Source organism: Aquarana catesbeiana, linkage group LG05 (assembly GCF_042186555.1).
Source record: "Aquarana catesbeiana isolate 2022-GZ linkage group LG05, ASM4218655v1, whole genome shotgun sequence".
In the NCBI taxonomy this organism is placed as follows: Eukaryota; Metazoa; Chordata; class Amphibia; order Anura; family Ranidae; genus Aquarana; species Aquarana catesbeiana.
In genome coordinates, this window is record NC_133328.1 from 605,886,967 (window position 1) to 605,904,037 (window position 17,071).

At 41.5% G+C, this 17,071-nt stretch overlaps 1 protein-coding gene across 1 annotated transcript in view; it reads left to right on the forward strand.

Annotated features, from left to right (window-relative positions):
• Positions 1-17,071, forward strand: part of SNTB1 (syntrophin beta 1) — a 224,428-nt gene that overhangs the window by 188,667 nt on the left and 18,690 nt on the right. Inside the window, exon 4 of the mRNA XM_073632204.1 lies at positions 12,711-12,850. Within this exon, the coding sequence (XP_073488305.1) occupies positions 12,711-12,850 (140 nt within the window). The remainder of the gene's footprint in view (positions 1-12,710; positions 12,851-17,071) is intronic.

Here is a 17,071-nt window from a genome sequence, read left to right on the forward strand (position 1 = left end):
GTCAACCCACTAGACCGGAACGCATGCCGTATCTTCATTATTGTGTAACATTTGCAGGTTTTTTTTTTTTTTTTTTTTTTTAATTCAAGATTATTTTTTGAAGATATAAACTAAAGTCACAGTGGCTTAGAACTTTTTGCCTTGCAGCTTCCCTGGTCAAATCCTAGGCAGGACATTATCTGCATGGAGTTTGCATGTTCTACCTGGAGCTTGCATGGGCTTCCTCCCACATCATTCCACAGACATGCTGGTAGGTTAACCACTTACTTACTGGGCACGTATGCCCCCTTCCTGCCCAGGGCAATTTTCAGCTTTCAGCGCTGTCGCAATTTGAATGACAATTGCGCGGTTATGCAACACTGTACCCATATGACATTTTTATAATTTTTTTCACACAAATAGAGATTTCTTTTGCTGGTATTTGATCATCTCTGCGGTTTTTATTTTTTGCGCTCTATAACAAAAAAGAGCGACAATTTTGAAAAAAAACGCATTATTTTGTACTTTTTGCTATAATAAATATCACCCAAAAATATATAATTTTTTTTCCCTCAGTTTAGGCCGATATGTATTCTTCTACATATTTTTGGTAAAAAAAAAAATCGCAATAAGCGATTATTGATCGGTTTGCACAAAAGTTATAGCGTTTACAAAATAGGGGATAGTTTTATGGCATTTTTATTAATACTTTTTTTTTTTTTTTTTAAATGACCCGACTCATGGAGCTTGCCGCGGGCGCCTCTTAAAGAGGAACGTACAGGTACGTGATAGACATGTGCACAGGCAAAAAATGTGTTCATTTTCGTTTTCGTTTCATTAGTTTTTTTTTTTCTTTTCGTTTTTCGGGTCATTCGTTTATGATCGCGATTCATAAATTCGTTCATTCGTAAATGCATTCATTCGTACATTCGTAAATTCGAACATTCGTACATTCGTACATTCGTAAAATCGTACATTTGTAAATTAGAAAATTCGGAAATTTGTAAATTCGAAGTTTGAAAATCCAAAAACCCGAAAATTCAAAAATCTGAAATAGTAACTAACTATTAAATTATAGGTATTGTAATTTCCTTTCAAATTTGACTGTCAGTGAACGTAACAAATACGAATTTATCCAAAGCTACGAATTATCCAAAACGAATGCTGCATCTAAACAAATGGAACGGAACAAATTAATAATAAATAATAATAATAAAATGTTGTTATTTATTATTATTAATTCATTACGTTCCATTCCGTTTTTTCGGATCATTCATAACTTCGGATAAATTTGTATTCGTTACGTTCACTAACAGCCAAATTTGAAAGGAAATTACAATACCTATAATTTAAAAGTTACTAGTAATTACTAATAGTTAAGTTATTATTAGTTAACTATTATTTCAGATTTCCGAATTTTCGAATTTACAAATTTACGAGTTCACTAATTTACTAATGTAAATTGCCCGAATTTACGAATGTCCAATTTTATCGAATTTACGAATATTCGGAAAAAATTCGGATACTCCCGAATTAACGAATTTGTCGAAATTCGTTAAAAAACGAATTCGGAACTAAACGAATTGCACATGCCTAGTACGTGATTCTGCCTGTACGAGCCCTTCTGCCGCAGTATATCTGCGTGAGGCGGTCGGCAAGTGGATAGGCAGCTTTTGTTCTGTACTGTACACTGTACACTCCAATTGGGAGTTTAACAAGACACGTGGCCACTCATTAAAATTAGAAGAAAAGAGGTTTAACCTTAAACTACGTAGAGGGTTCTTTACTGTAAGAGCGGCAAGGATGTGGAATTCCCTTCCACAGGCGGTGGTCTCAGCGGGGAGCATCGATAGTTTAAAAAAACTATTAGATAAGCATCTGAATGACCGCAACATACAGGGATATACAATGTAATACTGACACATAATCACACACATAGGTTGGACTTGATGGACTTGTGTCTTTTTTCAACCTCCCCTACTATGTAACTATGTAACCAAGATCTGGATTTTACAATAAAAATTCTTCTTTTTCAGAATTCAGCAGTGACAGACTCCATACGGGGTTCATTTAGGGTTCTTGTGTTACGTGAATTTATATCCCAGCCATTTCCTAAGGAGTTTCATAATAACAGTGATTTGATCCTCCCCTCCTGCCGATCACAGCAATAACCTCGCATACAAGTGCCCATCTGACCATTTGGCTCGTTGTTGTTTTCACTTTTTTCCAAGGCAACCCATTCAGCTCCAGCCATGCGACTGCCGAATAATATATAATCACAGCTTAAATTATAATCAGAGAACTAAAACCCCCCCCCCCCCCCTTAAAAAGGGGGAACTGTGCCCAGCGTGTGAATACCGGCAAATACTTTCCCTCCACCGTACAGACGCTGTATACCGATAATACGCATGATTTGTCTCTTTTCTTCCCAAAGTATGCAATTACCGGTCCTCTCACTTGCATGTGTAATAAAATAAATATAATTAGTACCTGCCTGCTGATTATAGCTGTAAAATTGGTGCCATGGTAGTATCAAGGCTGAAGTTTCCTTTTAAATAGTAGATGGGGCGCTGAAAACCGGAGACTTTACCAGTCCGATCCTTATCAGGTCATTAATACAGAATCATCCCCCTTTAAAATAATCACCGGTAATGAAGGCAGGCACCGTTCTTGTTTTAACCACTTGCCTACCGGGCACTAACACCCCCTTCCTGCCCAGGCCATTTTTCAGCTTTCAGCGCTGTCGCATTTTGAATGACAATTGCGCGGTCATGCTACACTGTACCCAAACATGTTTTTTTTTATAATTTTCTTCACACAAATAGAGCTTTCTTTTGGTGGTATTTAATCACTGATGGGTTTTTTGTTTTTTACAAAAAAAAAAGACCAAAAATTGTGAAAAAAAAAAAAGTTTTTTACTTTATTTTCTGTCAGTAAATTTTGTAACTAAGTAACTTTTCGCCTTCACTGATGTGCGCTGATGAGGCGGCACCGATGGGCACTGATAGGCTGAACTAGTGGGCACTGATGAGGTGGCACTTACGGGCACTGATGAGGTGGCACTTATGGGCACTGATGAGGTGGCACTTATGGGCACTGATGAGGAGGAACTAATATGCCTCACTTATGGGCACTGATATGTGGCACTGATTAGCACTGATAGGCGGCACTGGGCATTGTTAGGTGGCACTGATGGGCATGAATAGGCGGCACTGATAGGTGGCAGTGGCGGGCACTGATAGGCGACACTGGTGGGCATGGATAGGCAGTACATATGGGCACTGATGAGCATTGATGGGCGACACTGATGGACATTGATGGACAGGACAGCAGTGATGGGCATTGATGGGCGGCACTGATTGCCAGCACTGACTGGCATGGCTAATGGGCACTGATTGGTGGCACTTGTGGGCAGTGGTGGGCACTGATTGCTGGCAATGGTGGGCACTGTAGTGTGACACTTTTTTCTTTATTGTAATTAGGGCACCGATGATCAGTGCCCTGATTACATTCCTACATGTCCCCCCCTGTGAGGAGATGCCGCTGATCGGCTCTCCTCACACTCTGTCAGTGTGAGGGGAGGAGAGCCGATTACCGACATCTCCGGGTTTACATGTGACCGGCTGTGATTGGATACAGCCGATCACATGGTTAAGGAGCCGCGGATCGGGTCGCGCCGTGTCCTAGCAACATGGCGCAGCCGCGATCGCCGCACTGCGCGCCCCCAGTCGGCTGTTCTGGGACGCCATCATAAGACGTCGACCCACAACAAGAGCTGCACCGCTCCGCCGTCATTTGACAGCTGTATTTACAACTTATAACACCCAAGTGAAAGATAGAACACCAACACGTCAGAGAAAAGTAAAACAAATTCAAAAACAGAATCGCTGGGTTGGAAAAAGGATCACCCCCCCCCCCGCCGCCCTCCACAAAATGACTTGTAAACTCAATCAGGTGTAGCTAATCACCTTCTCAATGGCGCACAAAGCCATTTGACTTTCAATTGTGATCAGCTGTGGTCATTTTAATTAGCTCAGTATGAAAAAAAGCTTTGCTGGAGCATTTCAGTCCCTGGTAGATCAACTGAAGCAAACATTCAACTGTAGGTGGCAAGGTACTGGCAAAAGATCTCCAGGATAAAAAGTTGTGGACAGGCACAAGTCAGGAGATGAACACAAAACAATTTCAAAGGCTTTATCAATGCCTAGAAGCATAGTGAAGTCTATTATTAAGAAGTGGAAGGTATTTGGTACAACACGAACCCTCCCTGGATGAGGACGTCGCACCAAACTGGATGAAAGAGCCAGGAGGAAACTGGTCAGAGAGGCCACCAAGAGGCCACCAAGAGGCCTACAGAAACTTTGAAGCAGTTGCAGGAATTTATGACAAAGAGTGGTCATTGTGTGCAAGTGACAACAATATCACAAATTCTCCACAAATATGGCTTGTATGGGAGGGTTGCAAAAAAAAAAAAAAGCCACTCTTTCAAAAAAGGCCACATGCGGTTATGACTGAGCTATGCCAAAACGCACCTTGAAGATTCTGAGGCCACATGGAAAAAGGTGCTATGGTCAGATGATTATTATTTGGCTTCAACACCAAACGATATGTCTGGCGGAAAGCCATTACAGCTCACCGTCCAAATAACACCATTCCTACAGTAAAGCATGGAGGTGGTGATATCCTGTTATGGGGGTATATCTCTGCAGCAGGGACTGGAGCACTTGTCAGGATAGAAGGAAAAATGGATGGGGCAAAATACCGTCATATTCTTGAGGAAAATCTGCTGCCCTCTGCCAGAAAGTTGTCAGTGGGAAGGTTTACCTTCCAACATGACAATGACCCAAAACACACAGCAAAAATGACCACACAGTGGTTGAAGGAGAAAAAGGTGAATTTCCTTGCACGGCCTAGTCAGAGCCCAGACTTAAACCCCATTGAAAATCTGTGGAATGATTTGAAGACTGCAGTCCACAAACTGTCACCATCAAATTTAACTGAACTTGAGCAGTTCTGCAAATAAGAGCGGGCAAATATTGCAAAGTCTAGATGTGCAAAGTTAACAGAGACAAATCCCAACAGACTGAAGGCTGGAATTAAAACAAAAGGTGGTCCAACAAAATACTGACATGGGGGGGGGTGAGCTTTTTCCAACTCGGTGATTCTGTGTTTGATTTTTTTTTTTTTTTTCTGACATGCTGGTGTTATGTCCTTCACTTGGATGTTATAAGTTGCACTGCGTAAATACAGCTGGATAAAACAAAAACTGTGTCTGTCTTCATTTCAGGCCGCGAAGCAACAAAATTGTAATTATTTTAACCGACCAGCCACCGCAGTTGTACTGCGCCAGGTTAGCTCCCCTGTGCGAATTGCCGCCATTGAACGTCGACCGCTTTTAAAAGAATAGGAGGCAGGCACGCCCGCGGCGCGACGCTGGAGCCGATGTACACTGCTGCGATGACCGCCGGCCACCCGCGATCGCTCCACAGAGAGACAGAACGGGGATCTGTCAATGTAAACAAACAGATCTCCAGTCTGTCAGGGGAGTAGAGAGAGATATGCTGCTCCTAGTGATTAGGAACAGAGGTCTCTCTCTACTCCCAGGCAGCCCATCCCCCATACAGTTAGAAACACCTCCCTAGGGAACACTTAACCCCTTGATCGCCCCCCATTCAACATTGTTTACTTTCAGAAAGAATCATTTGCTTGATATGGACTATTTTCCTACTGAACGTACAGTATGCAAGAATAAAGAGCCTGCACACATGGGAGGAAACGGATGAATGTCAAAGCAAAAAAAAAAAAAAACCCAAAAAACGAAATGATATGCAGTTTATCTCTGCAGTATGTGCACATTGTGTCAAAAATCCACTCTTTAGTGAATCAAGTAGTGTCAGACTTGCCCAGTTGTCTTTTGCTACAAAGACTTCCCACTGTAATCTGTTCTTTGTGGATTTTCTTACTTTTCTGCCTTTCCCGATGGTGTCTCACCAGGTCTTTGCTGGTCTTCCTGCTTTTTTGTTTTTTAAAGTTTCAAATCAAATGTTTGCCTTGTGGGGCCATTCTGGTCTTAACAGTTCTTCTACTAATGTCTTCATCGATACCTTCATCTTTACTTACAGAGCAGCCTAAATAGCTCCTTACTAGTAGATCCTCCCTTTAGTACTGATCCTCTGACCAGATACCTAAACTTTCGGTCATGTGACCAGTATTAGGGGGAGTAAGAGGCAACATGTCATCCTTGCATGGTAATATTTAAGGGTCCACTTTAAGACTATTAATTTTTTTTTACAGACAATTATAAATAGGTCCAGACTACTTTTTTACTACCAACATCTGAAATAACGTGGACCCAGAAATATATAAAAAAAAAAAAAAAAGCCCAATCTATTTTAGCCATATGCTTTCACATAAGCTCTGGTCCGTGTATTTCGGGTCTGTGGTTAAAGCACTATGCAGCTTGGGGTTTGGGAAGGCTAAACAGTAGGTCCTCTGTGTATGATTCAGTATGGTGAGGCCGCAGTGGACTGTGTGCTGGTTGCATGATGTTCTTCTTGCTGTGTGGGAGAATTTTGGCAGGTTCTCTGGGTGGGTAATCACAGTAGTGTGTACCCGCACTGTAAATTACTATTAAAACCAGAAGGCTGAGGCCTGTTCTACATTACTGTGATCAATTCAGTACATGCCTGCAAGCAGTGTTTAGATTCAAACCCCTGGTACAGAAGAACAGGCTCAGCGGAGCTCTTGGTGACATCTGAACATAATCTGGACTGCACAGTTTCTCAGTGATGAGTATGTATGGATGTATGTATGTATGTATGTGTGTATGCGTGTTTTTTTTTTTTTTAAATCGTAACTTAAAGCGAATCTGCGCTTTGCCCAAACACATCTATTGAGATAATGTGCATTTAAAGCAGAACTAAACTCATAACTAGATTATATTTAGCTTGCTAAATCACAGGGGTTGGTTTACTAAAACCGTAGAGTGCAAAATCTGGTGCAGCTGTGCATGGTAGCCAATCAGCTTCTAACTTCAGCTTGTTCTATTAACCGCTTGCCGACCGCCTCACGCAGATATTCTGCGTCAGAAGGGCTCGTACAGGCAAAACCACGTACCTGTACGTTGCCCTTTAAGAGGCGGCCAGCGCGCGCACGCGCGGGAAGCTCTGTGAGTCGAGTCGCGGGTCCCGCGGACTCGATCGCCGTGGGGATACCCGCGATCGCCGAACGGGGAGATGCTGATGTAAACAGCATCTCCCCGTTCTGCCTAGTGACACTGTCTCTGATCCCACAAATAGAGCTTTCTTTTGGTGGCATTTAACCACTTGCCGACCAGCCACCGCAGTTTTACTGCGGCAGAATGGCACGGCAGGGCAAAACAACGTTATGTTACGTCGCTTCGCCCTGTGGCCACTAGGGGCACGCGCGTGCCCGCTGCTCTCCCTCGGAGCCGATGCGAGTGCTCGGTGGTCACGATCACCGCCGGGTTTCCACGATCGCTGATGACACACCGAGAACCAGGATCTGTGTGTGTAAACACAGTTTCCGGTTCTCTGAAGGGAGAAGAGACAGATCGTCTGCTCATACAGAGTATGAACAGCGATCTGTCATCTCCCCTACACAGTCCCCTCCCCCCTTCAGTTAGAACACACACTAGGGAACACAACCCCTTGATTGCTCCCTAGTGTTAAACCCTTCCCTGCCAGTGTCTTTTTACAGTAATCAGTGAATTTTTATAGCACTGATCACTGTATAAATGTCAATGGTCCCAAAAATGTGTCAGAAGTGTCCGATGTGTCCGCCATAATGTCGCAGTTCCGATAAAAATCGCAGATCGCCACCATTACTAGTAAAAAAAAAAAAATAATAATAATAATAAAAATGCCATAAAACTATGCCCTATTTTGTAGAGGCTATAACTTTTGCGCAAACCAATCAATATACGCTTATTGCGATTTTTATTACCAAAAATATGTAGAAGAATACATATCGGCCTAAACTGAGAAAAAATTAGCTTTTTTTTAAAAAAAAAAAAAAATGGGGATATTTATTATAGCAAAAAGTACAAAATATTGTGTTTTTTCAAAATTGGCACTTTTTTTGTTTAAAGCGCAAAAAATAACGCAGAGATGATCAAATGCCCCCAAAAGAAAGCTCTATTTATGGGAAAAAAAAAGGACGTCAATTTTGTTTGGGTACAACATCGCACGACCGCGCAATTGTCAGTTAAAGCGAAGTAATGCCGAATCGCAAAAAGTGCGCTGGTCAGGAAGGGGGGTAAAATCTTCCGGGGCTGAAGTGGTTAACTGACAATTGCGCGGCCGTGCGACGCTGTATCCAAATAAAACCGATGTCCTTTTTTTCCCACAAATAGAGCTTTCTTTTGGTGGTATCTGATCACCTCTGCAGTTTTTATTTTTTTCGCTATAAACAAAAAAACAGCAACAATATTTTTTACTTTCTGCTATAATAAATATTCAAAAAAAATTTTAAAAAATCTAGTTTCTTCATCAGTTTAGACCAATATATATTTTTGGTAAAAAAATAATCCCAATAAGTGTATATTGATTGGTTTGCTCAAAGGTTATAGCGTCTACAAATGGTGGGATATTTTTATGGAAATTTTAAATTTTTTTTACTAGTAATGGTGGCGATCAGCGATTTTTAGCAGGACTGCAACATTGCGGCGGACAAAACAGACAATGAACTAACACTTTTGACACATTTTTGGGGACAAGTGACACTAATACAGTGATCAGTGCTAAAAAATATGGGCTGTCACTGTACTAATGACACTGGCAGGGAAGGGGTTAACATCAGGGGCGATCAAAGTGTGTTCCTAGGGAGTGCTTTCTAACTGTGTGGGGGATGGTCTGACTGGGAGAACACAGAGATCCATGTTCTTGCTTAGCAGGAACACACGATCTCTATGTTCTCCCTTGTCAGAACGGCGATCTGTCTTGTTTACATAGGCAGATCGCTGTTCTGCCCCTCTGGGGAATGATCGCGGGTGGCCGGCGGACATCACATCCACCAGACCCGCTGATTGGCTCCCCCTCTGTCCAATCAGCGCGCACCCCTAGAGGCTACTGCAAGAAGCGACGTACAGGTACCTCATTTCCCGCAGCCGGGCCGCCTTGCCACAGTAAATGTGCGGCAGGGGGTCCGGAAGTGGCTAAGCTTTGACAAAAAAACAAACAAACTGTAAGCTGATTGGTTTCTATGCAGAGCTGCACCAGATTTTGCACTCTCCAGTTGTAGTAAATTAACCCCAAATATATATCATAAACAGTTTTTTTTTACCTTTTTCCCCAATTCCCAACCTTTTTGCCTCTCAGTGCTGCTGTTCTCCTGCAGCCTTTTCCAGCCACTTCCAGTCTACATGCTCTCCGGGGATGGCTGTATGACATTTCTCAGGATGGGTTTCCTGATAGTGACAACATAGGACCATGCCTGTCAGCACAGCCACTTGTGTTCTTCATTAAGGGGATGTGTGACAGGGAGACAACAAATGAAACAGTTGGGAGTCAGTTGTCACCCCATAACAGGAAATGTCAAAACAATGACTTTCATGGCAGGATCACCAAGCATTACAATGTAAATAGATTAAAAACTATTTTTGAAATGTACTTTAACATGTTAAAGATTATACACTATATGGTAGAGCTGCACGATTCTGGGAAAAAAGAGAATCACTATTTTTTTTGCTTAGAATAATGATCATGATTCTCGTGGCGTAACATCATCTTTCACATTATACAAAAAAATTGGGCTAACTTTACTGTTTATTTTATTTTTTTTTAAACTAGTATGTATTTAAAAAAAAAAAATTGCATTTGAAAGACCGCTACGCAAATACAATGTGACAAAATATTGCAACAACCACCATTTTATTCTCTATAGCCTCTGCTAAAAAATATATATATATAATGTTTTGGGGTTAGTAATTTTCTAGCAAAAAATTATTTTAAAGCGGTTGTGTACCCGCTGACATTTTTTTTTTTTTTTTTTTTACCCCTGTAAGGCAAAAGGCATAATGAGCTAGTATGCACTGCATACTAGCTCATTATGAAATACTTACCTTAGAATGAGGCGTCTGTATCTTACCTGGTCCACGCCGAGGTAGCTGACATGTTGCCTCGGCGTGTCTTCCGGGTATCGCGGCTCCAGCGCTGTGAGTGGCTGAAGCCGAGAAAACCCCTGTGCGCATGCGCCGCTGCAGTCAGCGGCTTATAGCAAGGGGAATATCTCCTAAACCGTACAGGTTTAGGAGATATTTTTTTTTACCTACAGGTAAGCCTTATTATAGGCTTACCTGTAGGTAAAAGTGAAAAAATAGACTATACAACCACTTTAACTCGAAACCAACAAGTGTAAGAAAAAGATTTAGTCTTTAAGTGGTTAAACTTCCCTCATTTACAGACCGAAGTTCATTCCTTTGATCTAAAGAACAAACCGTTACAATGTTTATAGTTAGCTCAGCAGTTGAGGAATGTTGTGAAACTTGGCAGACTTCCTGGTTTGTTTGTTTTTTTTTGTTTTGTTTTTTTTGACAGCTGTCGGCTTTAGCAAAGAACTGAATAGAATCGGAAAAATGCTTTGTTAAGATCGCAAGGGGGAAAGAATCTTTCTTAACGATTAATCGTGCAGCTCTACTATATGGTCAGTTTCTGGAGACCTGATCATTAAGCCTTTATGAGCTTGTTGGTTTTTCGATTCCAAAACCATGCGTATTCATGTAGAATTTAAAGGGAGGAAAATTGTCAGTTTGTAGCAGAGGTACCTCTGTTCTTTTTACAGAGACCTTTATAATAGGGTGTGTATTTATGAGAATCAAAGCAGCTGGCAGGCTTGCAAGGTCCTTAATCACCTCAATACCAGACACTTTCACCCCCTTCCTGCCCAGCCCATTTTTCAGCTTTCACACTTGAATGACAATTACTCAGTCATGCAACACTTTAAACAAAGGAAAGTTTTATCATTTTTTGATACAACTAGACCTTTCTTTTGTTGGGTCAAGAATCCATATTAGGTAGGGACCTGTCTTGAGTATGGCACTCCTTACTATGTGTTAGAGCTGCACGATTCTGGCCAAAATGAGAATCACAATTTTTTTGCTTAGAATAAAGATCACGATTCTCGGCGTAACATCATCTTTCACATTATACAAAAAAATTGGGCTAACTAAAACTGTTTAGTTTTTTATTAATTCATTAAAGGGTGTTTTTTTTCCAAAAAAAATTGTGTTTGAAAGACCACTGCACTAATATAGTGTGACATAAAATATTGCAACAACCGCCATTTTATTCTCTAGGGTCTCTGCTAAAATATATATATGTGTGTGTGTGTGTGTGTGTGTTTGCGGGTTCTAAGTAATTTTCCAGCAAAAAATACAGATTTTAACTTGTATACAAGTGTCAGAAAAAAGTTTAGTCTTTAAGTGGTTAAACTTCCCTTATTTACAGACCGAAGTTCATTCCTGTGATCTAAAAGGAGGAGTTTCTTCTTATCCTGTTGTCATAAACTTGGCAGGCTGCCTGTTTTTTTTTTTTTTTTTTTTTTTTTTTTTTTTAGACAGCTGTTAGCTGTGAGCAGAGAACTCTGTATAGAATCAGGAAAATGCCGTGTTAAGATCGTGAGGGGGGTAGAATCACGATGCGATTCTTTAACTATTAATCGTGCAGCTCTACTATGTGTGCTTAAATGCCAGGAAACCAGTTGTTTTATTTCTCAGTTTGAATCTACATTTATCACTGTTGGTGCAATCGTTCTCAAGTTATGTTGCAACTGGAGGCCTATTTTTACGAATTACACAGATAGATATTTTATGGAAAATGTCTTCAAAGGACCTTGGACCTTATTCAGATTGGGTTTTGACCTGGTAATAGTTATTTGTTTTGTTAATAAAAGGCTGCTATGGCCATTAAACTCCACTTTGTCTCATGTTCTGATCAATATTTAATGATAAAGTTGTCCAGTCCAGGGGGACAGGTCGTCTTTAAGACCCCAGTCAAGAGCCTTGTCAACTCTTATAGCATACAGTGTATAATGGCAGTGCATAAACTCTGGACTGATAACCCATTGGGATTCACAATTTCTATTTGTGGGAATTACATAATAGCCAGTCGTACAATAAATTTTGTTTGTGTCTTTTCTCATTTTGGGTCACTGAACAGTGGTAGATATGAGTCATGTGGTTACAAAGCCAAGGACAAACCAACACAGCGTCCTATTCTTCCATCCATACTCATAAGAACACCCTATAATGCAGCCTTTCTCAACCTTTTCAACACAGAGGACCCCTTGAAATAACTTTTGTTCTCTGGGAACTCCTGCTAAAAATTACTATATCTACAACTCATGATACATTAATGGGGATGGTCAGTGGGAAGAATGTTCCTCACACTTGTGGTCATTGGGAAGATTTCCCCCTATGGTGTCAGTGGGAACTTATCTGAGAGGCAGACCTTGTTCATTGCTTGAGGAACCCCTAGCAACCTCTGGAGGAACCCTTGGGTTCCATGGACCCCTAGTTGAGAAATCCTGCTCTAATGTCCACAAGCCCACCTACAAAACATTAACAAGTATAATTCATATTTAGAAGTATAAAAATCATGTGAAAAATTATTTATTTTTTTTACTAAAAAAAAATAAATTAACACAGAAAATATGAGAATGTTTCATAAGTATTTTCTTACAGCAAAATGCATAATTTTCATAATTTTTTTCAGGTCCCGGGAGAGAATGAAAAGCAGTGGAAGCAAGTTTTACTGGTTGTCACAGAAAAGGACCTACTGATGTATGACAGTATGCCTCGTATGAAGGAGGCCTGGTACAGTCCTGTGCACACCTACCCCCTCATAGCTACCAGGTATGTCCCAGGTGCTTCTTTTAGTGACCAGGTGTACCTTTATGTCTGTGAAGGTTCTCACTAATCCAAGTCATGGTAGCCACATTCAATTGGACTTGTTCTATAACGGGTGTCTCCAAACTTTTGAAACAAAGGGCCAGTTCACTGCCCTTCAGACTTTAGAGGGGCTAGGCTAAAGCTAGTTGGAGTAGAAAATATCATAGGCTTGGTGGTCAGTGGGAGTGAAAAAAAAATACATCATTGGTGTGGGAGAAATAGTACCCCATTGATGTGTCAATGGGATGAATAGTGCCCCGTTTTTTATGTCAGTGGGAGGAATAGTGTCCCATTGCTGGTGTTAGTGAGAGGAATAGTAAGCCATCATGGGTGTCAGTGGGAGAAATAGTACCCCATTGTTGGTGTCAGTGGGAGGAATAGTGCCCCATTGCTGGTCTTATGCCCTGTACACACGGTCGGACATTGATCGGACATTCCGACAACAAAATCCATGGATTTTTTCCGACGGATGTTGGCTCAAACATGGCTTGCTTACACACGGTCACACAAAGTTGTCGGAAAATCCGATCGTTCTGAACGCGGTGACGTAAAACACGTACGTCGGGACTATAAACGGGGCAGTAGCCAATAGCTTTCGTCTCTTAATTTATTCTGAGCATGCGTGGCACTTTGTGTGTTGGATTTGTGTACACACGATCGGAATTTCCGACAACGGATTTTGTTGTCGGAAAATGTTATAGCAAGCTCTCAAACTTTGTGTGTCGGAAATTCCGATGGAAAATGTGTGATGGAGCCCACACACGGTCGGAATTTCCGACAACAAGGTCCTATCACACATTTTCCGTCTGAAAAATCCGACCGTGTGTACAGGGCATTAGAGGGAGGCATAGTACCCCATAATTGGTGTCAGTGGGAGAAATAGTACCCCATTGGGTGTCAGTGGGAAGAATAGTGCCTGTCTTTGGTGTCAGTAGAAGAAATACTACCCCATTGTTGGGCTCAGTGGCAGGAATAGTGCTCCAAGGGCCAGACATAGGCAAGCAAAGGGCCACATCTGACCTGCAGGCCGCAGTTTGGTGATCCTTGTTTTATAATGTTGAAGTAATTTTGCTATTTGTTCAATTAGCTTCCTTACCTCTAATAGGTGTCACAAAAGTTCAGTTCCTTGGCTAAGACTTCCTTACATTTACACATGCTTGCGGAGCTGTTATTCTAAAGCCAGCCATAGATGAATCCAAGTTGGCTGGTTCAGCAGTGGCTCGTCGAGTTTCAGTCCGTTTATGGCCATTCCCATTCATGAGAAGCTGATCTAATGATCGACTATTACCAACGGGCTTGTTGGATAATTTTTTGTTTGTTCAGCATTGCAGCCAATTGGCTGCAACACCGATCAGTGTATTCTGACAGCAAAGAAGTCCTTACTTCAGGGATACAATAGCACAGTGGGGAGGAATCCTCCATCCGCTTCGCTTGGATGGATGAGGGAATCCTTTCTGTTTTTCTCAATCAGCCTGCAGGTTGATCGAAAAAACTGACCCATGTATGGCCAGCTTAAGTTTTGGTTCCATATTATCAGTCTCGAAAAACCTCACACTAAGTGACCTCCAGCAGCTATGAATAAAAATGAGGGGGACCGGACTGTGATGAGAAGTGGGGATTCTTTTGTTCATGAGACTTGGGTTAATGTCACTTTTCCAGAATATCCCAAATCTCTATATTTTAGAATTAAAAAGAAGGGGGGCAATAAATATTTTCTCTAGCCGTCCTCTCTGTCATTTCTTTCAAGGCATCTAAATGTAAGCAGGAAGACTCATCTGTAATGAGTAATATTTTCTTGGCGGTGAAACAAAGACGTGTCAGGTGGATCATCACGGAGAACATCTCCTATTGCAAGCACAAAAGTATAATTGCAGGTTCGGGATGTACAGGGTGTATTTAATGTCACACTGAAACAGTTATAATGCACTGTGCCAACATTTTTGAAAGGAACCGAGCACCTCCCTGATAAACACCACTTCATTTTATATTTAACGCAAGAGTCTGGGTATAGCACAGATTTTTAAACAACGCTTTCCCAGCTGATGATATAATGCAGCTTTCTCAACCTTTTTTTTACCCTTGAAATAATTTTTTGGCCTAAGGGAACCCCTGCTCAAATTTGTTTGCTGATTAGGAAAAATAGATCTACACTCAGACAACAAAGTGAACGTAAAAAAAAAATAAAAAAATGGGGAGACTCAATGGACTACTCAGTCTTTTTCTGCCATCACTGTTCTATGTTTCTATGCTTACATTAGTTAAAAATCAGAAGAAAATGTAGTTAACCGCTCTAATTATCTCCCCAAAAACCCCACAAAAACACATTAATACAATTAATGACATACGTTAACATACACTATAATACCAAATATATTTACTCGCACATGAACTTTAATGGCATCCCAGTCTTAGTCTGTAGGGTTCAATATTGAGTTGGTCCACCCTTTGCAGCTATAACAGCTTCAACTCTTCTGAGAAGGCTGTCCACAAGGTTTAGGAGTGTGTCTATGGCAATGTTTGACCATTCTTCCAGAAGCGTATTTGTGAGGTCAGGCACCGATGTTGGACAAGAAGGCCTGGCTCCCAGTCTCGGCTCTAATTCATCCCAAAGATCGGGTTGAGGTCAGGACTCTGGAAGGTCAGTCAAGTTCCTCCACCCCAAACTCGCTCATCCATGTCTTTATAGATCTTGCTTTGTGCACTGGTCCAAATCATTTGGTGGAGGGGGGATTATGGTGTGGGATTGTTTTTCAGGGGTTGGGCTTGGCCCCTTAGTTCCAGTGAAGGGAACTCTTAAGGCGTCAGCATACCAAGACATTTTGGACAATTTCATGCTCCCAACTTTGTGGGAACAGTTTGGGGATGGCCCCTTCCTGTTCCAACATGACTGCACATCAGGACACAAAGCAAGGTCCATAAAGACATTGATGAGTGAGTTTGGGGTGGAGGAGTCCTGACCTCAACCCGATAGAACACCTTTGGGATGAGTTAGAGTAGAGACTGCAAGCCAGGCCTTATCCAAATCAATGCCTGACCACACAATTGCGCTTCTCAAAGAATGGTCAAACGTTCCCATAGACACACTCCTAAACCTTGTGGACAGCCATCCCAGAAAGTTGAAGCTGTTATAGCTGCAATGGGTGGGCCAACTCAATAATGAACCCAACGGGCTAAAACTGGGATGCCATTAAAGTTCATGTGTGTGTAAAGGCAGGCGTCCCAATACTTTTGGTAATATAGTGTATGTACCATGCGTTATTAGCAATTACAGTTGACAAAATAAAAATATCAAGTGTTCTCAAAAACTTAGTGTCCTTTGTTAAGTATTCAATGAGCAGTCCACAGAAACAAAAGATTGTTCAAACTGCCAACAAATACACCACCGTGCCACTCAAGGTGTGCCCTCACCTTAGAAGATGGACCTCACTTTTTTTCATATAAGAGGTCTTAAGCACTCAAATGTAATGGTTACCCAGGAAGCTTCTCATGGACAAATCGGTATCCACCTGTACACATCGGTTCCCATCTACCTTAAGGTATACTCAGATCCCTGGCAATTCATATAATGAAAAAGAGGGTTCCATTGTGTAAAACCATAAAAAAAAATATATATATATATATTATTTTAAAAAGATAAAAATGCACTTACAATGAATCATGTCATAAAAAGCAGAACATCCACACTTTGCTCTTTATTGCACACTTCCCACAGGAATCCAAGATGGCGCTTTGTAATGCGTGGTGACGTTACTCTGCTTGGCCCCTTTTAAGCGTTGCGTCCCTCCTGACTTTCTCAAAGGTGTCATTGGTGGCCAGCGGTAAACACCCTTTCTTTTAGTGGCCAATGGGAAACGCCTTTTCTATTGGTAGCCAGTGGGAAACGCCCTTTATATTGGTGGCCCATGAAAAAATGTCACCCTTACAGTGGTCTTCAGAATGATACCCTTACAGACAGCTAAATGATGACTGGAGTCATGAAGCTGGCTTTGCCAGGGGCTGTTGGCCACGTGCAACATCAAGGAACCTCTGGAGGAACCTTGGTTGGGAATTCTGATTTCTCATACTTCTTATTATGACAGTGACCTAGTCATAAACTGACCACACACAGTACAGTCTGATTGGTCAACCTGCTTTAGACCATCAACCAAAGTAGTACAAGATGATTAACTGAGTTCAAAGAAAGTG